We start from the raw sequence: 24,545 nt of genomic DNA, 5'->3' as shown, positions 1-24,545 counted from the left end.
TTAAGAGTAATAAAAATTATGCAGAAGCTTTGATGCACGCATAAAGTATAGCAGGAAACAGGAAACGATAACTACATCAACATGCATAATTTAACTCGAGCGTCAACCGTTAGATCATAAGACTTAAGAATGACGGGATGTCAGATGATCATGCGTTACGTGAGATACATGTAAATTACATTGCATCGGTACGAAGAAGGTGAAGCAATGAATTGGTTTTACTGTCTGCCTTGCTGCACTATATTTTGAATGTTGCATATTGTGAAACGTTTTTGTTTCATTTCTTATGTGGACATATTGGCTACATTACTCATTTGATTATTTATAAATAATTGTATCGATTGGTGCTGTAGAATAAGTCAATCAACAAAACAGAATGCAAACAGAACCGATGTAACAGCATGACAGAAGATATGCATTTGACATTATACTCAAAATGGTTGATTTAAAGTTTTGTATATTGATCCTATTTATTCAAATTATTTGCGTAATACCTGCGCAATAGAGTAAGCAGGACTTGGCATTTAATTTCGCCTTGCTGTTACAAATTGTTACCTATAAAGTAATCATTTATAAATAATATTTACTTAATGTTTATGAGGCTGACTGATTATTGACTGATAGTTTAGAAAGTTTTACCAAGTTTTACCAAGTAACCTGTGAGTTCCTAAATTTGTCAATTCAAGTTGAACCATTGTTATTGTATTTATTTATTTGTGGAATGTGCGGAATGTGTGTAATGTTGTTGTTGTTTAAGTATGTAAAGATGTTTTGACCTCTTAGGATCTCGTTCGACTCTGTATGTGTGCAATGTGTGCTTTGCATATATAATGTGTTGAAGTGAAATACAGAACATTTCATTGTTCAATTCCAACACATAGCAAAATATCATCCTGCTGTGCGTATTTACATATCGCCAACTAGTGGCGCGCTGTAGAGCAGGAATATAAAATCGATTAAATGCGATTATATCAGAAGTAGTAAGATTTGTTTATAGAGATTTTGAGTTTTTGAGATTTTGCGACTACATTCAAGATCTCTTTCAAGATTATATCAGAAACTGCGATTGTAACATAACCAATCATTAAAAATGAAAACACACAGGCTGACAGTTGCACTCAATCACAAACATAATTGTAATGTAATGTTTAATAGAAATGGTTTAGTCATGCTTTTTGTCACCTTTTTCAAAATCTGCCTCAGTCTTAAAAATTAGTTCAATCTGGCCCTTTTCTAGCCCCTGGTATACAATATCAAATAACAAATAAAACCTAATTGCCAGTAAGCTTTGTCAATAAGACCTCCAAGAATAACTCTCATGGAAAGAGAGTAAAGAGTCAACAATGCATCTTGATTTGTTCAGTTATAACATCTGAACATGACCTAAACATGACTCAAAAACACTTGATCGAGTCAATATATTGAATTGGTTGTTACAAAGCCAGGTGCGTTGTGCTTTGAACTTACTCATTTAAGAGAAAAATTGAACTGAGAAGAACAACAATGAACGCTCACTATCAATGATTGTTTACTATATTAATATATTACACTTAAGGCGTTAATCGTATTACCTGCCCATCAAAAAATCTCTATAAATTGGAGAATTTACGTTCAACTCCAGATCGGTGGCCGAAGTAAGGTTTTTTTGACGCTGCTTCATCATATTGTAACTCACTGTAATTTCAAACTTTGCCACAGATTTCTCTTCACCGGCTATGTTTCACTATTACGCCGTTCCACTTCGTTTGGTGCGTATCGATGCGCGCATTAGTGAAACTTTTACGAATGTTTCTATCGATTTCGCGTTCAACAAAATAACACGCATTGTGGCCGCACTGCTAAAACGTTGTCCAACCATGGTGAGATGTTTTTCATAAACACGAAGCCCCTTCACTACAAACGCACTGGAACATTTTACTCCTTCTAAAGCTTCTCCCCCTCGGTAGCGAGTACCCAAGGACACCGTACTGCTTCGTCACTGTATGATTGGCTGAGTTGCAACTACTTGGTTCAACATGCTTTATCAGCACAAATGCCCCGCACTAGTGTCAACAACTTCGAAACAACTGTCAGGACTGCGCGTAACAATGAACACAATACGTTCCAGGCATGTTATCCTATTCGAAACCAAAAGTGAACTGAACTCTTCGCGTCACTTGTAGGCAGGCGGAACATCCGTCCGACCGATCAGCCCGCTCTGGGGAACATGGTGCAGTGTATTGATCTCCACTCCGAAGATACAATTTCTCTAATCAACGCAACATACCCCCAAGCTCACTGTAGCTTCAAGTGTGATAAACGTACATCGCCGTGGATCGCGGACCAGCGTACGAATCGATGTCGAGTGTGGGCGTTGTTACGGAAACGAGGATCAATCGTTGCTTTGGGCCATTAGTTTTTTGAAAGTCTTAACAAGGTTCAATGTCCGTCTGTTTCAATATTTAATGAGGAATAGTATTGTGTATGTGCTGTGTTGCAAGTGCCATTAAATAATATTAGAGAATGGCGAAGAGCAATATATTTATCAAATTACTTTAGCAGCAGTGAAGCAGTTGCTTCTACTTTACGTTATTATGTAAGACATTTATTTATGGTAATTCATAATCAAATTATGTCCTATTTTCAACTAAACTGATGAGCAGCATCTCCTTCTTCGATGTTATCTATCAGAGTTAACACATATTCGACCATCGCATTTAAAGCTTTAACAACTTTTGTCGTGTATACGAGTGAAAAATTAACAAACGCAAAGGAACAAAATGATTTCACAACTTGAATCAAACAAGCTGTATATAAGCTAGAGAAAAAGAATTTTTTTGGTTACAGTTCAGTTATTGTGCGAGTGTCATTTCACTTATGCAAAAATATAAATTCCACCGAGTTGCAACATTCATTGAACCTGCTCATTATCATTCACTTACAAAAAACAGGGTAAAATGCGTCCAATGTTAATGAACGCTCTAAGCACACGAACACCCATACACCTACAACCATCGCACTGCTGAAAATGTACGATTCATCGACAACTCAAAACGAACATGCAGTGACGCACATCAGTACCACACTTCCAGCTGAATCTCTGCCAAAATATCGTCAGCCTGCTATTGTCGAATAGAGTACTTATTGTGCTCACCATTGTGTGAAGATAGAAACAAAAGGTATCGTTGAGACGAAACACATTATCGCCTCTTTTTTTCTCGCCTGCAAACAATTTGTGGCACACCTATGTCAGGCGGATCCCCTGCATAAAATCGTGGAGCAAAAAATATTCGCAGCTCGCCTAATAAGGTCTTTTCGGCCCATTAGCGAACGATCGTCTTTGAAGAGAGATTATCGAGAAAGGAGTTTTTTTTCCCTTTTTTTTTTAATTTTACTTCTGAATTTATGAAACGGTTTTTATCGCCTTTGTGCAGTAGTTCGGTGCCGCCGTTTTCCTCTCTTTGCTATTGGTGTGCGTGACCTTCATGCGTTAGCGACGAAAAGGCACACAATTTGAGCAATGTTAAATAATATGTCTGTCTGCCGAAATAATTCCAACAAGTAAAACTCTCGTTATGCATACTTTTTGGAGCATATTCATGCTTAAATGATGGCATATGTGTAATTCACAAGTAAGCGAACGTTAAATTAAATTCGAAAGATATGTATATTATCGGAATTATTAAGTATGTCTTTATCCTCCATAATACGTTTTTGTTTTATTAATGTTTACTAAAACTATGTGGTAAGGATTCCTCTAACCATTTGCGCTATGAATAGTATTATCGATGCTTTATATTTTAATTGGTTGATAGCATGTTGATAACGTAAATTTTATTTGTAGTCAATATATGTTTTTAATATATTTATTTTATTTATCTTCATGCATGTATACAGTTTCATTTACTGAATGATTTAAAAACAAGCAAAAGCACTATTTGGTAAACAGTATTATGAATGCATTTGTTTGAATTGGTAAATAAAAAAACACCTATAACTCAACAAAATCGCTAGCTTTTCCAGCGCATGTATATGCGCATATTGTACGCGGGTCTATTTTCATTCGCAAAGCTTTCACTGCAAGCTGGTATACATTCTGGTAAAGCTGAGAAATGTTAAACATGATCAGGGAATGATGAATGAGATAGGGAAAAATGTGTTTATGCATATTACCCTCGCGTTGTATGGCGCATTGCTCTGCAGTCGGTATTGCTTTGGAAAAGGTTAGAGACTTGATTATTGTGACTAATGAGTAGTCGACTTGATTCTCATTTCGATTATGCTCGCTCTGCGCTATATGGCCGGTAACGGTATTTATGTTGTGAATGTTGATAAAACGCATAAAAAAAGTGAGTTGCAATTGTTTCCAAGCAATTTATACTAGGAAACATATCACTTTCTTTCTTTGCACTATGCAAAGTACATGCAATGAGAAAGCAACAAATGATGATAAAAACACGGAAAGCACAAGCTACAGGTTTGATTCGAAACATATGTATTTAAGGCGTCAATTATATATAAAAATCATGCCACTGACAGTACGTGGATACAATTAACATGCTTTAATTAATACATTTATATTGTCTCGCCAGCATCTCTGGCACCGGTCACTAAAGACCCTGGGGCCATTACTACACACAACGATGCCTTATTGAAATACTCTGTGCTTCTTCAACCGAAAGATTTCTTAGCGTGACTAGTGGTTACCCAAACCATTATATTTTGTTGTTGGCACTGAAATAAAACGAAAATCTCCCGATACACTTGTCTCGCAAACTAAAAGCGGTAAATTCTTAAGGGTGTTGCTGTATGAGAAAGCATGCAAGAAAAACTAACATTTTTTTTTTTTGGAAAAAGCGAATCGTATTCGTAAGGAAAAGCTTTTTGCCAAATACAGAATGGCATGAAGAAAAAATGCCCTGAGACAACTTAATGTATGATTTTGATAAGAAAAAAAATAGCGCATGCTTCCAACTGTGCACGGTGGTTGGTCGCATAGTCATTATGATGGTAGTATGTAGGTACTATTTATATTGTTTCCCAAGTTCCCAGGAGCGTAGATTTGAATATTCTTTTCACACTATTGTTATTCTGTTTATCACTATTGGAGTCTATCCCAATCTCGCCAGAACTTTAAAGAAGAAGTCTTTCTTTCTGATACGGAGTTCGCATGAACTCGGGATTAATGAGCCCGTACCCGTGCAAAAAGTTGTTTAATAATGTATGGTCTCACGCTTAATGAAGTTGTCACGGTTCGCTGCTAGTTCCTCAGCCAGCTGTTAAGAAAAGGAATCGCACGAATATATGAGAGGTAAAGCAACACAGGCCAACGGGATGACTTCTATCCAATCAGAACAAACAAAACTACTGGGTAAAGTTAGGTGTATTTTAACGAGATCATGACCATGACGGTTCACCCTGTGTCTATTGTGCTAATTTACATGAATTCGTTTGGTTGATTTTCTTTTTTTAAGATGTTTAAATAACATTTTGAGAAATATTGGATTTACAAAAACATGTACAACTTCTTTAGATAATATTCGTTTTTCGTATAATAACAAAGGATTAAAGAATTAAACTTAAATCAAACTAAGAATTAAAAATCAAATATAAAAATCAGCGTGAAAACATTGTAAAACATTGATGTAATGAGCTTTTCGATTCTTCGCTCTAAAACTGAGATCACAAAGTCGGGGGCAGAAACTTACACGATCTTCGATCGCCACCGTACATGTAAGATAGGCACTGACTGGTATGCTGGATGCGAGCAGTTGATATGCTATGTTTCCATATTTTCTTGCTCAAAAGCGATTTCAAACATAACGGACCTTACATACTTCACCCAGATGCGGAAAGCTTTCTTGATCAGGCCTGAAACCGACAGTACCGCGTTGCTGTTTGTTATTCTCCTTCCTTGCCCTGCTATGCTTCATCGATTCATTTACTTGCTGCAACCTAGCAATCTGACATCTGTTTTTGTTGCCTCGATGTTGTCGTCTCGATGTTTGTGCACAGGTTGTACAAAATTCGTAAATGTAAACGTGCGATACCAATGGTTAGGAAATAAATCTCATTACTAAAAATTGTAATAAGCGCTAACTTTGCTTTGTTGAGTTATTCATACTTGAATAATATTTTTTCATAGTTCGTCCAACAAACCCTCGACATGTAAGTGTTGAATCCAATTACTTCACTAATAGGTGAATGTGTAGCAAATGACATCTCAACCGCGTTTCTGCCACAGTGGATTAAATTTTGGTTGCGCTTCGTTTAGTAGCCATACCTAATAAGCGATTTGTCATAAACAGAGAAAACAACCTGTTAAAGATTTCATGCCAATCCGATCCATCGTCTACTTACACCGCAACACCAAACAAGTGCAACAAAACTTTCAAAAAGGTTCAGCAACTTCTATCAAAAGCACATGATAGATTTTTGTTTGCATATTCGCGCGCCAGACATCGTCAAACCTTTCACTGGCTGAGGAGGTTGAGAAATACTTTTTGATACAAACAAGTTCCTGAGTGACATGTTTTAGCAGAAACTGGATTTGCTTTTCGATAGTGACATAAAAGAGCAAATCCTGTTCTCAGCGATCATTTAGTCATCAACCCCAAAATCGCTGCCAATGTAGAGCATGTTGGTAAAAAAAAGATTCAGTTATTTTAAATGACATGAAAGAAGGTAGGCAACGAGAAGTCATATTAAGCATGAATTTGAATGAAAGTAATATACGTATTGCCTGAAAGCGTGGTCTATATGCAGCATTTAAAACCGGAAGAAACAACACACACACAATTTAAAAAACACGCATGAAAGTTTAATGAATTTGTAAATTGTTTTGCATGTTCTTTCACCAGTTTTCGGCGACGTAAACATACCGACACATTTTTTTTTGTTTCATCCTACTATACGTACACGTAGCGCCGTATACATGTTCAACTCAGTTTCAACATTTCCGTTCGTTTGCTCCTATTATCAGAGATTTTTTTACGCCGTATTCAACACGGAAGCATTGGAGAGTGGAAAAATTTATACTTACATTGCTTAACCGATATCAATTAATATCGCTCAACTTTATGAACTATAAACTATGTTAAAATATTAAATAATTTGAGATCATTTATCACAATACTTTATACAAACCAAAAACATAAAGTATAAGTAGAATATTGCTGTAATGTTACAAGTTTAGCAGCACGCAGTTCATACTACTTACTTAGTTAACGTGTAACAAAACCATTTTAAGAAATATTTTGAAAACACCCTTAACTGAGTTCAACTCGAACCACCTGCGCTCTACTTAACCGCAAGCCACAAATCGTTCCAGTTTCAATAGTGCCGACACCACCTATGCCAACACGAAAAGAGTGCCAACATGAACATAAGCGCATTAATGAACTGTACGCACTGCTTACGAACTAAAAAAAACCATACCATTTTGAAGGAAGTCACTCAAACGTATCAATGCGTTTGTAGAAGCCTACGTATCCAGGGAAAACTCAGAGGAAATCGTGACTCCTACTAGCGTTTGAAAATTAACTACACACCGCATTTCGACTGCGCGCCGCGCAACGCGATGCGCTCGGATTTCAAACGGGAGCTTCAGCTACTTCAGTTAACAACAATGCTAGACGGTACCTTTACTTTCACGGAAGCAGGAAAACCTACGTTGAAGGAAAAAAAAATCTGCAATTTTTGCCTTTTGTTTCCTCTATTTTCTACTTCCCCTTTTAGTTTGGAGCTACATTTTAGCGCACTTGTTGCTTTGCATAACTCAAAGCAATTATACTGGTGCAATCGAAATAACTGAACCCAGCTTTTGCATTTTAGCTGTTTGAAGACGCGAATCGTATGAATAAAAAATATATCGGCTGCTACTACGGCCGGAAAAGAGGCCAACGGTAAAAATGCCCATGGCAAAGCATACAGGGATAAGCAATTACAGCAATAATTTGCATGAACGATCAAATGATGACTGATCTCCACAGTGAAACACATTTTCTACTTGTGGCTTATTGAAAATATCTAAAGAACATTTAATCTATGTTTAGTTAAGTATGCAGTTAAAATATTATTGAATGTATCCTTAAATAACTAATAAGTTCCAAGTTCATGGTGTATTGATTGCTTGTGCTACAAAAGACGTTCAAGGGCGTCTGCTATTCATCCTTCCGGCTCTAGTAAAAGGCAAAATGATTTAAAATTCGATAGTAAACTGGTTCGTTTCCAAAACTAAGACACTGTCCAACGCCTCAAAGTGTCCCAATGGATGTACGCGACCAACAGTAACTCGAAATAATATCAAGGAAAACGGAAATTGCTTCGAGGTAATAATGGAGTGATAAAAAGATATTCATTTATTGCTCATCAATTCACTGTGGTACTCTGTATTCATATTAGACGCGGTCTACTAGGCAAAGCAACCGATTATCAAACCATACGGCTGGTAATATTAAACCTCTCACTAGCATCGTTTCAAATCGAAGTGTCCGTCTTTAGCGTCAAAGTTTGCGCATTTTCATTACGGTTCAGTTAGTTTACGAGCCGGAAACGTTGATTGCACCATGACAGTGAGCAGAAAAAAAGAAGCAGGAAGATACAAAGTAAAGGCAATAGGAGATGCGCTACCAAAAAATGTGGAAACTCACATGAAGGTTTGAAATGGCACCATGGGCAAATTACAAACCTCCTTGAGCTTTATTTATTCACGATCGTATGGTGTGTTTTCTTACACGAAAGGTACGATGTATTTGGCAGTTTTTCTGTTTGTCCGTGATAAACATTTGTTCTACTCGCATGTAGAGTTGTGGTGTTGGCTTTCTTTTGCTTTAATTTATGCTTATGCCCCTTATGCTTATTATCAATTGTATTGTAGCAATGTAATAATGTGTGTTTGTTACTTGATGATTGTAACTAAAATTTTTATATTTGGTAAATTAATTGGTTTCATGTATAATAAAGTTCAGTATACGCATGCAATTTTGGCAGTACAAATTCCGAATAATTCACACAAAAGCACAATTCAATTCTGATATTTTCTCTTTATTGGTCAACATTAGTGGGCTGCTCTGCCACAACAATGTTCTGAATTATTAAAATCTTATGATTAGTGTAACGAAACAGCAGAGTAATAAAATATCCGGTAGTTTTTTTTTCTATTTTCCCATCTTTAGCTAGTAGACGCAGTACCTTAGTGCTATCGCCTCAAAAAAGGTTGGAAGCAGCAGGTACGTTATAAAGCGATAACTGCGCAAAATTACCATTTCAAATTTTTCACTACTTTTCTCTACGCGCAATAGAAATAGAAAAATAGCTACTCAGAGTAAAAGCTTTTGCAAAAATCAAATGAGAGAAAATCTTTTGATAATGAGAGTTTTTTGGTAGCTAAAAAAAGACGACATCATCAAACCGAAAATGGAAAACTTCGGCAATGTTGACACAGAGAAAAATGTTAATTAATCATGGCATTAAAAATAGCTAAATTAGCTTCTGAATTTATCACGTTGCGGTGCTTCATAACTATGGCATGCCGCAAAATATAGAATAGTTAATGAAACTCTCTGCTAATTTGTTTTTTTTCCTTCAAATGCTATTAAAATAGTTGAACCTGCAAAATCTGCAGGTTGTGTAACTATGTTCAATTTAAACAAATAATTATTAAACAATAATATTATTGTTCTTGAGATTAGATAACCCAATTATATCAAAAATAGGATTTGATTATTAATATTTCTCTTAAGTAAAACATATTTTTTATAATGGAAAAACAAATTACCTGGTACCTGTGTTTGATATATAATAAAGACAGTCGCTTTATTGCTGCACTTTTGCTGTTGCTATTTATGATATTGTACTGAAATTTGATACAATAACATACAAATAGTCAATTACTAAATCATCGTAGTCACTAGTGTATTCGAAACATGTGATTTTTTTCTACACTGAAAATAACGGTAAACTGACCGCATGAACGCGAAACTATTGCGAGGATTTGGAGCGTATATTTTCCGTGGCAGTGCCAAGCACACAGCAAACCTCGAAACCACAGCAAACTTTAATCATTCATTGGGACACATACAATCGCGAAAACAATAACTGTTTCATACACTGAACGTCCATACAGGTAGGTATTATTTCAACCAATAGCCAATTGTCGTAACACCATTTCTTCTCTATATCTTATCGAGTACCTCGATTATTTTAAACCACATTTTGTACATGCAGCGTTTTATTTTCATCTGCTATGTTTGATTGCACCGGTTGTACCATTTCTTGCACAAACTACTATTTTGTGGTTTTTGGTTGCATTTCCATTACACTTCTGGTGTACCATGGTAACGACACACTACCATCACTTGTAACATCATTTGCTTATTAGCTTGTACATTTCAGAATATTCTTGTCATGCATTAATTAAAACTTAATGCATTAAACAACAGCTGATTTCATTCACTTCAGAAACACATTTTTTGAAAAACACCTTTTTTAAACTTCAACTCTACATCAAGCAACGAACCCGTAATAACGGTTGCAGCACCCAAGCGCACACACTTCGTAATGAACTGCTCTAACAATATTGACGGTCGAGCGACCTTCGCTCAATCAAGCTAGCAAACTAACCAACTCGCACTCAGGCTCTCTTCATTACTACATATCTGCCGTACTACTGGACTATTTTCCACTTCTACGAAGAGAGAGAGAGAGAGAGAGAGAGAGAGAGAGAGAGAGAGAGAGAGAGAGAGAGAGACACTAAAAGAGCCAGAGAACGACCCAAACTGTAACAGAGTAACCAAAGGGGAAGATAGCGTTTTCCTTCGAATGGTTTCCTGCTTGAATATAGCAATTAGGGAGAGAGACTTCGGCTTCTTGGTTTAGCGTTTAGTTTGATGCTCAATAAGCAAGAGAGTTCAAACAAACGGGGGTTTTAGTTGCCACTAAAATGAGAAACGACAGCCTAATAAGAGCAGCAAGGCGTGTTGGCTGCACAATATAGGAGAAACGATTAGTTAGCAACCGGGCAAGAAGAAATGCTGAAGTTTTTTCTTCGGAAAAAATGCGTAAAATAGTATCAACAAATTTGGTGTTTTCAAGAAGTATTTCAAATATTTTAGTTTTCGTATTGAGTTATGTATTGTATTGTATTGTATTGGAAACAAATATTGACAACGATAATTCTACTAATGTTTTGAATTATATGCTATGATCTACTTTTCATTATTGTTATTTTCCGTAACGTCTAAACGTTAGTAGAAATGCAAACAAACTAATAGAATAATAACTGATAGAGTAATATAAGTATAGAACCGGTTAGGGTTATCAGCAGATTTTAATCTATTCGTTAGTCAGTTGCGTCAGCGTATTCGAGCTAGTTCTGGCCATATGGCAATGTAAGCATTAAGTAATTTAAATGAATAAAACCTGCCTAAATCGCAAACCTGAAATCTAAGATCAACGTTGAGAAATTGTTGGAATGTATCTACTCTTGGAAGGATTGCCTCGAGATTCAGATTGATTTGGTAGTTTGGCAGCTCAAAGGAAATAATCTGAATAAGTAAATAGTATAACTATGCAAAAATGTAATTTATTTTAAATATCTGTCAACACATGACCAGTGAATTGCCCACGTTAATAACCAGCATAATCATCATGCCAAAAAAATCAACAAAAAATAACGGCTGCAGTTTTTTTACTTTATCCAATCAATTTTGTATCCTCTACCTGGGTTAAACTTATCTACAAGATTAAAGCAGCTTTAGTCACAGCACTTTTGAACGACTGTCAACCGATCAAAATATATTCAGTCTAAAGGCCGGGCTACATTGATCGTACTCCGTAGTGTAATTTCGATTTTCACTAGCGCATCTCGCGGAGGCTGGAGGAAGCTTTTTTTGGTCGTCAAGGGAATGGTCATGCCGGATCTTAAATTTAAGTTGTTTTTTCATCGTTTTTTGATGCGAAAATGGTTGAAATACTTGCACTACATATTTATCTATAAATTGCATAGTTTTTTCAGTCCAGTTTAAGTAAAAAATATGGAAAAATAACATATTTTCTGACGCGGCTACAAATTGTTTGGCAAAATGCTTCATTCAGCCGCCGCCAGATGCGCTAGTGAAAATCTAAATTACACTACGGAGTACGATCAATGTATTCCGGCCTTAATAATTACTCATCAATTATGTTCTTTTCCCATTTTATAAACCTTTGCAATACTTGGGAACATTTCAATAGACAAGAGTAGTAAAATATGCATCTGTATTTTTTAATATAACCTTTTTCGAATGGCTTAAAAAAAGTTAACAAATGCTGTGAAATATACCTTTGTAGAAAATATTTCACAGAAAAAACAGACGAAAAATATGTTTAAAAAATTACCATACTACAATTGACACTTAATACTATTTACAGTTACAGTTATAACTAATATACGGATTATGTTATAACTGACAATAACAAAAATGTCACCTGGCCAAAATTATTTGGCATTATTGGCCAAAAACATAAGATTGAAAATAAACATATCTAGATTTCCACGGTACCGTGAAAATCGCGTATGACTTGTACTGTTGTACTGTGCAAATAAAATCTGACCGTGCAACTAGACATATAGCGACAATTTCACGCCGTCAACCGTAAAAACATAGCCAAAATCAACATGACTGAAACATTTCACGTATGTGGGTATATACCAAGGATAATGTATTTAGAAGGTTGATTTTTATCGCTTTTATTGGGCGACATTGTGCAAGACACCTGTCACTCTCTGCATACAAATTTCATTAACCCGCACCAGCCCTCCACAATTTATTTATATTACTTTTATATTTATATTTATATATATATTTACATTTAATTTATACCGGAGCCCCCGGAACAGTTATGTCAAGTCGAAAAATGTCATTTTGCTCTGAACAACTTCACCTTGTCATTTATAACACCTTGGTATGTACCCAGCTGTTATCTTGTATGATGCGATGACATTCGATGAAATGTCACATTTTTCGAGCGCTCACACATGGCATGAAAGTATTCGCCGTGAAACAGATTGGTTTTGTATGGACCTGCCCGTAGCAATAGACGATGCGCAATCTCAGATTGCGCATATATTTATCTGTCAAATGGGTCGGTTTGATATATTTATCTGTCAAAAAAATATTATATATCTCGGACATATAATCTTGAAAATTTATGCGCAATCTTGGCGCAATCTGAAAATGTATGGAAATGACGTTTATAGCTCAGGGTTGGCTACGCGAAATGACTTATGTTTTGATAAAACGAATATCGTGTATTAATACGGGGCGCATCGTGTATTAATACGGTGACATCGAATATCATCAAATGTTATTGAATTTGGCTTCACGCTTCACGGCGCGACGCTATTTGGCGGGATGTCTGGTTGCAGGGTAACAGACAGGCGAGATAACCGCAGTTCGTGTACGGTCTCCTCCGAGGTTTGGTGACGATTGAATGTGCCAAGATGAAATATTTTTTTTATCAATTTGCGAATCAAATTATTTATTTCAGATATTTTTTGCAAAATAAAATACAAAACCCTTTTCTCGACACGAGTTTAAAGACAAATTAATCAGAAAAAGTTAGAATAATCGGTTCGCGCTGCTGCGAAAACTGCGAAACAGAAGGCGCAATTGGAGGCGCGGAAGATTTGAAAGCCCAGCTTTTCTACAACTGTTTTAAACGCGCAAATTTCGCGGTACCGCTACGATCTCGATTCGTGTATGTCCAGCCTAACATTGTTTGTTATCAGAAACAAAAATGTTTGCCTAAAAGACGCAGTATACCATGCACCCTTGACAAAGGCGTAGAAAAGCGGTAGAAAGCACCCTGAAAATATAGCATGAAATATTTCATGGAGTTATCTTTCACCTAGTTGTTCCGTTGTTTTGTAGTACAGTATAAAATAACATCAACAACAATGGAACCTTGGATTAGTTACATAGCAAAACTGTTCCTCCTGAATAAAAAATAAACCTTGGACTAGAGAAAACTCCAGGATAAAAATTCTTGCTCAACGAGCTTTCTATTTTACACAATTTTACTCAAACATTATTATTGGCCGGTTATCCAATACATTGAAGTGTGTTGGATTTTAGGAATAGTAAATAGCCTTTGTACTGGTCATCGCTAACTATCTACAAAATTTATTTATTGCCGAAACTAAAATCGGATGCCTCAATGTATTTGTTTTATTCATAAACATAAATACAATTGCATCAATACTGAACTAACAACAGGTAATGGGTATGATAGATGGGTTTATCATTCAGCATTGTTATTGTGCATTAGGTATTGGGCAGAAGCTGTAAAATCAGAAACATACTTAGCACACATATAACATATAAAAGCTATTAAAATAAGTTTTGAAACATAATATTTAATTCAATCATATTTTATAATATCTACTCAAGTCCGTATTGCTAGAAGTACATTTTCGGCTGGACGACAGCAGGCAAGAAAAGACATAAAACAAACAGCAGCAATAACAACTAGTGAAATGTGCTAGGAGTGAAAAAGTCATTCCTAATTTCTAACCAAGTTGATTTATAAATGTGATTTAGCATAAAAGTGTTATATTCATTTTACACCAAAACGACAATGAGCAATTTGAAAATCTCGTCATTGTCGCTCAATGCGGGTTGCATACATTTAGGTGGTTTAGCTCAGGCAGCGCTCTGGCAGCTATCGAATAATACACACAAGACACACTTTGTTTGGTATGTATTCTACTTTATTATCTTCGTATCTGACAAATATATCAAAACATGTGTCACATTCCTTTTTCAGCGTACCCTCTATAGCATAAATACTAACGACTTATTTAAAAAAGTCTGAAGCAAAACAAGGAAAAAATTCTCCGCTCCAAATCATAAATTGTACCAGTTATGCCTTACGCCTAACATGGCATACATTTAGGCGTATAAATACTAATCTCTTGCTGTCCGTATCAAAAGTGAGCTATTGTGAGTAATTGGTCCCGTTTTTTATGAGCATTTCTAGCAATGATTATATACGTTATTATTGTGGAGAGTGTTTCGTATAAATATACATTTTCATATGTTACTGAAGTGCAGGTAGTCCCCAAGATACGCGGTGCAAAATCGCATATCCTTGCAATATCCTTGGAAAATGCAGAATGCTTGGTCACATAATACTTGATCACAAAATATTTGGTGGTATAATCCTGTAGTAAAATTGTGACATTGTGTAAAATTGCGACTCAAAATACACAGACGTGAACTCACAAACGCAAAACTCACGGAGCCATAATTCACGGACACAAATCCACTGGATCTTTAAATCGATTGAAATAAATATGATTGAAAGTCCATAATTTTAAAGTTGTTGTGATGGTAAACATTCGCTGCACAAAAACCGTTTTTGGTCAAGGTCTGCCTATACAACTAGAGTGCTTGGCTTTCAGTGACTTATTGATTGCCATTGCAGGATAGTCAGTCCTGCAATGGCAATCACGGGGGGACTCAATTTGGGGACTTGAACCCACAACCGGCATGTTATTAAGTCGTACGAGTTGACGACTATAATTTCAATGTTGCGAAAAGGTTACGCGTAGAAAATAAACATTCAACGTCGAAGTAAAAAAAACAGCTTTTTAGGGCAGGTGGGATTTATTGCTCAGGCAATATACTTAAAATGCATGTGTGAAGTTCATTAATGTTTCCATTCATTAATTTATGTTTCTATGTATGATAAAGATCTTTTGCATGAAAGGTGTACTCTTTGTAGACAAAAGAAGCTCGTGAGGCACTTGTTTAAATTCAACTGGTTTTGATCATATCGATAGTTGTAACTATTTAATACTGGGATTGCGGCTTACAAAATGCCACTAGACAGTTTTGATTTTTTTTAAACATACAGTTATCGTGATCATCATTCAACTAAAAATATCGATTCATATACACCAGCGGCTTTTTTAGTAAAAAAAACCGGTGATCCGCGAAAGAATTGATTTATTACAAAATTACAATTCATTCAGTTTAGTTTATTATAACGGCCCTGCCATGCCTCGAAATTACAATCCATATTGTCCTTTTTATTTCACAAAAATATAGTTTGTATAAAGTCTACAAAATACATGTCCTCAATAGTTATGGACCGCGGAAAATCTGTATGCATTGCTAAGTGGTCCGTGACTAAAAAGGTTGGATATACACCACGTGTACCAAACAAAAACGAAACTTAAAGGGTATAGAATGTATAGAACACAACTGTAGAAGAATACAGTATATCTGTGTAATCTATAACATAGCGTAACGTAAATAATGAGAATATTTTACAAAGTACAAGTACTAGCATACCTTTCACAAAAGGAAAATCTATTGCCGGGAACGTTGTTGAATGGGCTGCGATCGGATTCCTCCTCACAGTAGCTGCAAGTGCAGAATGTGTATTGAGATTCATACATACTCGATTGGTCGTCCAAATCTGTAAGATTGAGGTCGATGTCAAAGTCTTCATTGTATAAATAGTTTGAGGCTATTTTGTCTTCTGAATTCGGCGGCGGACCCAAGCGAGATCTGAAAAGGATAATAATGCGAATTGTGAACAATAACTTAACAAACCAAATCAAATAATCTAGAGCAAATTTAATGTAACAATCTTTCAATAATCTTTTGATGTGTGTTTTTGTTGTTGTTTGTATGTATACATAACTGTGACAACTATTTAATGGTTTTGAGTAATGGTGCTTTATCGTCATGTTTAAGATAGTATAGTCTGAGTGATTAATTTCATTATTTAATAATGTTAAATAGCAATTAAAATTTACACGTAACAATGTATATCTAAGAGCTTTTTGTGTAACAAGCTAGATAAAATCATATGTTATGTGTCGGGCATGTGGGGCAAAATGGGCACCCTCTATTTAAGCATTTTTTTACTACAAAGATACTTTCCAATGCTCAAAATGTATTCATTAGAGTGTTCTATGAACACCATGTAGTTTTCATAACCCTTACATAACAAATAACTAAGAAAAATGCAAAATAAGGTTTAGCAGCATATTGATGTAATTTTTGCCACTTCGAAAATAAGCTTAAACTAGTGTCACAGGGATGCGTTGACGTTTTTCATGATATATTTTTAAAGATATGATATTTCTTTACAATTTGTCTGAAGAAAGCAAGGCGATTGAATGCAAAAATACAAAAATGCTTCACGTGGGGCAAAATGGGCAGTTACGCTTGGGGCAAAATGGCCAGATGCTTTTGACATACGGCGCTTGGTGAGGCTATGGCGTTGTTTTTGTCGCCTCAAAATGATAACAGACACAGCTTCATAAGATTCGATTTTGTAGATTTAAACGTTTAAAAACTGTTTTAATCTTGATAACATATTTTTGGAAGAATTTTAAGGGCTTTTCTGACCAGCAAATCAAAAGATAGAACGAAAAATACATTTCACGAAACGTGTGCAAAAGCATAGACCATTACCTAAGCGCAGTTGTTGTGGCCCAAATTGCCCCAGTGTTTTGACGTTTCACAGTTTGTTTACATATGCCCATTTTACCCCAGGGCTATGCCCATTTTACCCCGCGTGTCAAAATAGCTTCTCGTAAAACATCAACTTTTATTTTACATTATTTTCATGTTTTTAAGTTGTTTTTATTCTATGTGGCAATTTTAATCCATAGATAAATGGTTGAGGCATACATTAATGAAAGAAAAATTGTGTTTTGTGGAATATTCAAAGGAATATTCAGTAAACTGCTTAACATGCCCATTTTGCCCCGCTTTCTCCTAATTGGTTGTTTGGGTTGGATAACCAAGTAACGAAATATTTCTTTCATATAACGATTTGTATTAATGCCGAGAGAGATTACCATTCTCTTCAGCTCATAATTATCTATGTATTATATCGTTTGGTACAGTTTTTGTACTAAATTTTGTAGAAATAAGTAAGCACTCTGCGCTTGGTCCTCTTGAGATATCATTAGGTTCCTTTCCTGGTGAATTGTTGCAGAAATTTTACATATCGTGGCTTCCAATTATTTCAAAGTAATTCTGCTAGCCGAAATCTTACCTAAAAAAAGTCAAATTGTCTACTGCTTTTGAGTAAAATATGTAATATTAAAAGGCATCCACTAAACCGTTTTCCTCTAAGAAATGTAAAGTAAAGTTACAGTATAAAATTTTACTGAAACAGGTTGAAAAAAGGGGCTGTGTAATATTGTTGTTGTATGATAATACTATCCATAACTTGTACTAATAATATCCAAAGTCAATGATTTTCGAAACAGCTTGTTTTAGTATGTAAGTAGTATGAATGTTAGCTGTATTAAATTTTTCTCCTTTTTTTGAGAAATTATTTAATCCCAACACCGTAATTGCAATGCAAATCATTGTGTTGTTGCTTGTTAATATTTCCGTATAAATATGTATCGGTATGCTTTCTTGATACTTTCTCAGTTGTGTAGGAAAAACCAACTCTTAACCATGAAACGGAATTAAGTAGCAACACATACTTCCTTCCTGTATAACTTGTTTGATTCTCTGTTGATGTCTACACGGTAAATGATATCTTCCATATCGTTTTATGTGCCCAACGAAAAAATAATAAAGTCATCAAGTAATATTATATGCGGAACCAGCGTCACACAAAGTATTCCACGGCGGTTTTTAGAGTACTTCACAATAAAAACTATATGGTACAAAAATAAAAGTTTACAACATTTCCATGTATGATATATTCTCGTGAATGCAACTTTATATTAGTACAATATTATGTACACTGTGTAAATTTATTATATAAGGACTGACTGCTCAGTTAAGTGTTACACTTTAGCCTAGCAAGCTTATTTATCATGATTTGTAGTATGCATGGTACATTCACTTCCTACCTTTTCCGCACTTTCTTCAACGAATGGCACTTATTGCATGTATAGTTGAATCTGCATGCTATACAGCATGGGGTGAAACCGGTTTCGATCGAACATTGCCTTTCTGCCGTGCTATCGCTCTGCGATGTATTTCAATGTTAGTTTAATACTCCATCGACCATTTCTTCGGTCAATACCCAACACAAAACCGTTTGATGAATGAAAAGCCTTCACATAAGTATGCAAAAAAACCCTTCCAAGCATCCTACATGCGGAGTTTGCCTTTTCATTCGACATACTTACTAACGCCTAAGAAAGTAAAAAGGTGGAAATAAATCTAAGAGAAATTGAAAGTGCAAGTCGGAAATTAAGCCAAAATCAAGGAACGTGCACGTGTATTATGCGATTTGCAGTTTTTGGTTTTACAACATTTTTTTTTGCTTTTTTTATCTCGAGAAATACGAATATTTTCACTCAAATTGCATATTTTATTCGAAATTTGAAAAAAAAACATGATTATGACAGAAACAAACTATATTCCCACATCCGTAGTTCTCCGTACTTTTTTTAAGTTACCATTCAATACAATAATTTATTTACATAAAAAAACGGATTAAATTTACAATTTTGTCGTGATTATAAAGAAAGCTTGCAAGGTGCTTTTGGCAAAGGCTAAATAATTTGTTTACGATACTACACTACATACTTACTTTTTTCCTTTTTGATCCACACTATCGACCACCACGTTCCATGTTCGATGAATAAGGTACAACAAGAACAACATGCGAGAGTTTTCCTGAGTCGGAGACTGTTGTCTATTGTTATAAGTTGCATGATCGTTGTTTCGATTGCTGTCGATATCATCTTCAAAGTAGCACCGTTTTGTGGTAGTATAATCTATTTGATCTTGCGATCTCGTTCGATAATATGCACAACGTTCTCTGTTCGTCTGTTGTCTGTGAAGCGTTGAATCACTACTGCTCATAATGTTACCCATCTTTCTTTGCACAAACTGTGCAACATCAAATGCATGTGCTCCAATTTACTTATGCGTGTAATGCATTTACTTGTATTGTAAATTATTCAATCATTCCAATTCACGGCTAGCACCAATTATAACTCTTTGCAATTCTGTTAATAGCTCTAATGGTTCTGGATAAAGAATGCAATTGTATCAATTATCACTCAGTAAGCAGCAAGCTAAAACACATTCTCTGCCATACTGTTTCATATTAAAGGAAGAGGAAGGAAACTAATCAACCGAATCAAACTGGTTTTGACTTTCGTGCAGTTCCGGTGAGTTAAATAAACACGCAACCTGTAAAGATAATTATTTCGTGAAATATAAGTAATTTAGCAATACACCAAAGCCAAAGTTTTTCATAATAAATGATAATATTTTAAACTTATTTAACATTGTTTAACATTGCTTATCGAAGCGATGATTTTACACAAACATAAAACCTTATGTTTTCCTATGATTCCATATCTGTATATGCTAATAATATTAAACAGTTTACTAAAAACAAATATCATCTCATCTTGCATTTTTTAACAGATGTCATGTTTTTTATCTGTCTCCAGATTAATCTCTTTATAAATGACAGAGTAAAATGTCCCCCTACCCAATTGTCGATGATCAACAACCATTAGAGGAATACAAAAGGTTAATTTTTAACCAGCTATCTTTATTCAGGTCAAAATACCACTAATAAGAATGGTTGCGAAGTAATGAGAAAACGAGCAGTACTTATTATGTTTACACAATGCGATGAATGATTATTTAATGACTCTTCTAATGACAGCTTCACACCCAATGATCAAATCACCGGACAAGTTTTAACTTTCTCCAAATTACAATCGTGATCATACAACGTTCGAAACTTCAAAGTTTGTCTTCCGCCGTTCTGCAAGATCCTAAAATTATGTTAATGGCACAACAAAATCAACAATGAAAAATAAACCCGTTTTCTATTGCTCTTCCCTAGGAGAATGTACTACAGTATTGATAGTCTGCACTTGTACCAAGGCCCGCGGACACTGGAAACACAGCAATGGTCATGGCTAGTTGATTACAAGTTAATAAGGAGTACGAATTTCTCTTCCGAGATCATATTGGCCATGGTTCACCATTAACATCAAAATAATCGGACTGTAACCGCTGTTTTGATTCATCTTCACTTGCTGTTTCATCTATTTAGGAAAATTAAACGTTAGTATTGTCTGCAAAGTTCGATATGTTTTTTGCATATACCATGCAATTTAAATGAACCCGTCAAAAGTGTAAATTGTTTGGTATTGTTCAGCACGGTAGTTGAACTTCATTAATCGTTTAATTAAAAAAACACGATTAAAATGAGTGGAAATAATTATGCACACATACGTACATGTTTTAATTGTAATAATTGAAATTAATTGAAAACGAAGCTGAAATTTAGGCTGAGCTGTTTTTAATAATCCCAAAATCTTATATTTTTTCAAATAAAAATATACTAAAGATTCAGCAACAAAATCGCACCAATTTATAATATTTTTTTTTATTCGCTATAATTTTACTGAAAACCTCGAAATTCGATTTACGCGAGTATTCAAGATACGCGATAACCTCCGGTCTGCGTATATTGGGGAATACATGTTAATTATCATAAGTAGCTCATATCATTTAATTCTACGACAATTATTCAGGATAGCAGAAGCTGAAGCAAAACCAAGCCCATTAGTCCCATTTATTCCAGCACTTACTCATGCAGTTAGTGCGTCACATTAACCCACATAGTGCACTATTCTGAGACAGGTTCCTGCAGCTAAAGGGAAACGGACCCCATTTATGAACAGAAAGATGACTCTCGATCATGTTCAACAGGGATTTGCAAGACCTTTTTAACCTCTGTTGCATACTTTCATCCTCCTCGGCATACTTCCTTTTTAAATGATGCTTCCTATGCCAACGCAATTTCCTACTCTTCGTCACTATTATGATTGTTACCAGTTTTTCCGCTCAAGGGCGTTTACTTTTTCTCGGCCTGATCGGTCGGTAAAATTAACGATACAATTAGATCCATTGTAATGCTAAGATTTATAATTAAGTAAACTGTTTATTTTGGCACATTCCTGATAAAATACATTAAGCATTAACGTATCTTACAGGGTTTTCAGAGTCAGTTTCCAATTTGAACAACATTATGCATCCAGTGCAAGATGATCTTTCATATATTTTATTTGTGATAGTTGTTGGGGCCGATCTAGTGGTACAGTCGTCAACTCGTACGAATGAACAACATGCCTGTCATGGGTTCAAGCCCCGAATGGACCGTGCCCTCATACGCACAGGACAGGTCGCTATCAACGGTAAAACGGTTGTTGTGCCAAAGAAGAAGAAGATAGCTGTTGAAAACATTTCGTGTGTCTTGAATAATTATGTTTACATTTGGAACTGCGTTGAAAACCCTGTATTTTTGTTTTGCTCGCTCGATCGGCATGCACTTGGTTATAAAAAGTGCTAGTTTAAATTATTATTGATAAAAAATCTATTAATTGATCTCGCTTTAAGAAGAAGAAGATAGCTGTTGAAAACATTTCGTGTGTCTTGAATAATTATGTTTACATTTGGAACTGCGTTGGAAACCCTGTTATTTTTGTTTTGCTCGCTCGATCGAGCATGCACTTGGTTAGAAAAAGTGCTAATTTAAATTATTATTGATAAAAAATCTATTAATTGATCTCGCTTTATCCTCATTCAATTTATTATTTTTGAAGCAACATCAGTATAAATACGGCTATACCCAGACCGTTCTTCGCTAAACAAAAAGCAGAATAATTGTTTATTTTTGTCGCATTCAAAAATTGCTAGCACAAATGAATAACCATTTGCGACGTAATGGCTATTTAAACACGAACTTGATATGTAAATGTGTATATTGTAATTTATCAATCAACATCGATTTTTTTACATTCCGAATTTTGCTTCAATCAAATATGCAAATCAAAAATGTGCGGAAAAGTGGATGACACCAACTAATCTTTCCAGTGACACGAATAACGGACCATTATTCGTGTAGGGAAAATGTTTCTAAATTTATTGACATAAAAAATGTGGAACAAACTTTGATTTTTTTTTTCTTCTTTTTTAATTTAACTTGCTTTCTATTCATTGCCATCGGCAAACTATACTTTAGATTCCTCGGTACCAATCTGTAATTTTGATTCCATCGTCTTTATGTTATGTTTATGTTGTGTATTCGCCGTTTTGACTAATATAAATATCAGTAAGAACAAAGCATACATATTTTGAAATATTGTTAATATTTCAGGAGCATATACACAAACAAAAGTACTGTTCACAATACGTCTCAATTAATTCAAGTTCCAATATCTTCAACGCAAAAGGTGGACTGCAACAGTTACCATATTTAAACATTATTTTAAGTTAATAGCTTTTTTAAATACATCTGGGAAATATATAATACACTTTTTGCACTGTACACAATAGCCCTCTATCATTTATACGATGTACACAAAATCTACGAATACACTTTCGTTTAACACATCTGTTCACTGTAATATCGTTACACTTCTTTCTGCCGGTCTGTCTTGGCCTGGCACCGTGCCTTTTGAGGTCACTTCCTTGGGAGATCGGTCAAATCGGCATAGTGCAAAACGTATTGGTGATATCTTGCCGGTAGCATATGAACCACTTTTCATACGAAGATGACCGCGTTAGTGATATCTTTTTTTTTTTTTTTTGCACATCACAATTTCTCCTTTCTATGCCATACAACCATCTCGGTACTTTTCGCTGTTTTTCAGTGAAGCCATGTATGTAACATATAAAACATCACAATTTTAAATCATTTGCTCTCTTTTGCACACTTTTCACCATTGTTTTGCGATTCTCTTTCACAACACAAACTCGAGCACGGAAAGTTTCTATTGGTAATTATTTACAATCATACAGTAAACATCAACGCAACTAAACATATATATAATAGCTCTCCAGAATTTACCACATTTATAGAATTTACCGAAATTATTTGTAACGCGATCACATGTTTATCATTCACAGAACTGATTTAGAGCAACAAATTCAGAACGATGAAGAAAGGTATTCGTTGCACGTCGACTGAACTGCTTAAGCGAGACACAGCACCAACATGCTCCGCCAACATGCGAGTGAGCGGACTATTGCTAAATAACAATCCAGGCCACACCAGATGCACCGACCGTAGATACGAACAGAGTCAATGCCGTCACAGTGGGCAAAAACTCAAAGATTCTGTAAAAAATTGCCCGCAGTATTTGTTGTTGTTTTTTTTTACATCTATTTTCGTTCTACTAAAACACATAGTTTTGTCAAGAATGATCAAGCTACATTTGGAAAAAAAACTTCAATACACTCACATTTATCAATACTTTGCAATACTATTCTTCTTCTTCTTCTTTGGCTCAACAACCGTTGTCGGTCAAGGCCTGCCTGTACCACTTGTGGGCTTGGCTTTCAGTGACTAATTGATTTCCCCCCATAGCAGGATAGTCAATCCTACGTATGGCGGCACGGTCTATTTGGGGATTGAACCCATGACGGGCATGTTGTTAAGTCGTACGAGTTGACGACTGTACTACGAGACCGGCTCCAATACTATGCAATACTATTACGCAACTACTAATGGGGCCCTTTCCGTTTGAAATTCGTAGGCTGAAATTTCAGCCT

At 35.4% G+C, this 24,545-nt stretch overlaps 1 protein-coding gene across 1 annotated transcript in view; it reads right to left on the bottom strand.

Moving 5' to 3' along the window:
- LOC120908453 overlaps positions 1–23,992 on the bottom strand; it is a 41,653-nt gene extending 17,661 nt beyond the window's left edge. The window contains exons 1-3 of the mRNA XM_040319435.1: positions 23,860–23,992; positions 19,549–20,156; positions 16,320–16,538 (exon numbers count right to left, since the gene is read on the bottom strand). Coding sequence (XP_040175369.1) covers positions 16,320–16,538; positions 19,549–19,835 — 506 coding nt within the window. The 5' untranslated portion in view covers positions 19,836–20,156; positions 23,860–23,992. The remainder of the gene's footprint in view (positions 1–16,319; positions 16,539–19,548; positions 20,157–23,859) is intronic.
- Between the last annotated feature and the right edge of the window lie 553 nt (positions 23,993–24,545).

This window comes from Anopheles arabiensis, chromosome 2 (assembly GCF_016920715.1).
Source record: "Anopheles arabiensis isolate DONGOLA chromosome 2, AaraD3, whole genome shotgun sequence".
Taxonomy (NCBI): Eukaryota; Metazoa; Arthropoda; class Insecta; order Diptera; family Culicidae; genus Anopheles; species Anopheles arabiensis.
Note: the sequence above shows the minus strand (reverse complement) of the source record. Positions and strands in the feature narration are given on the sequence as shown.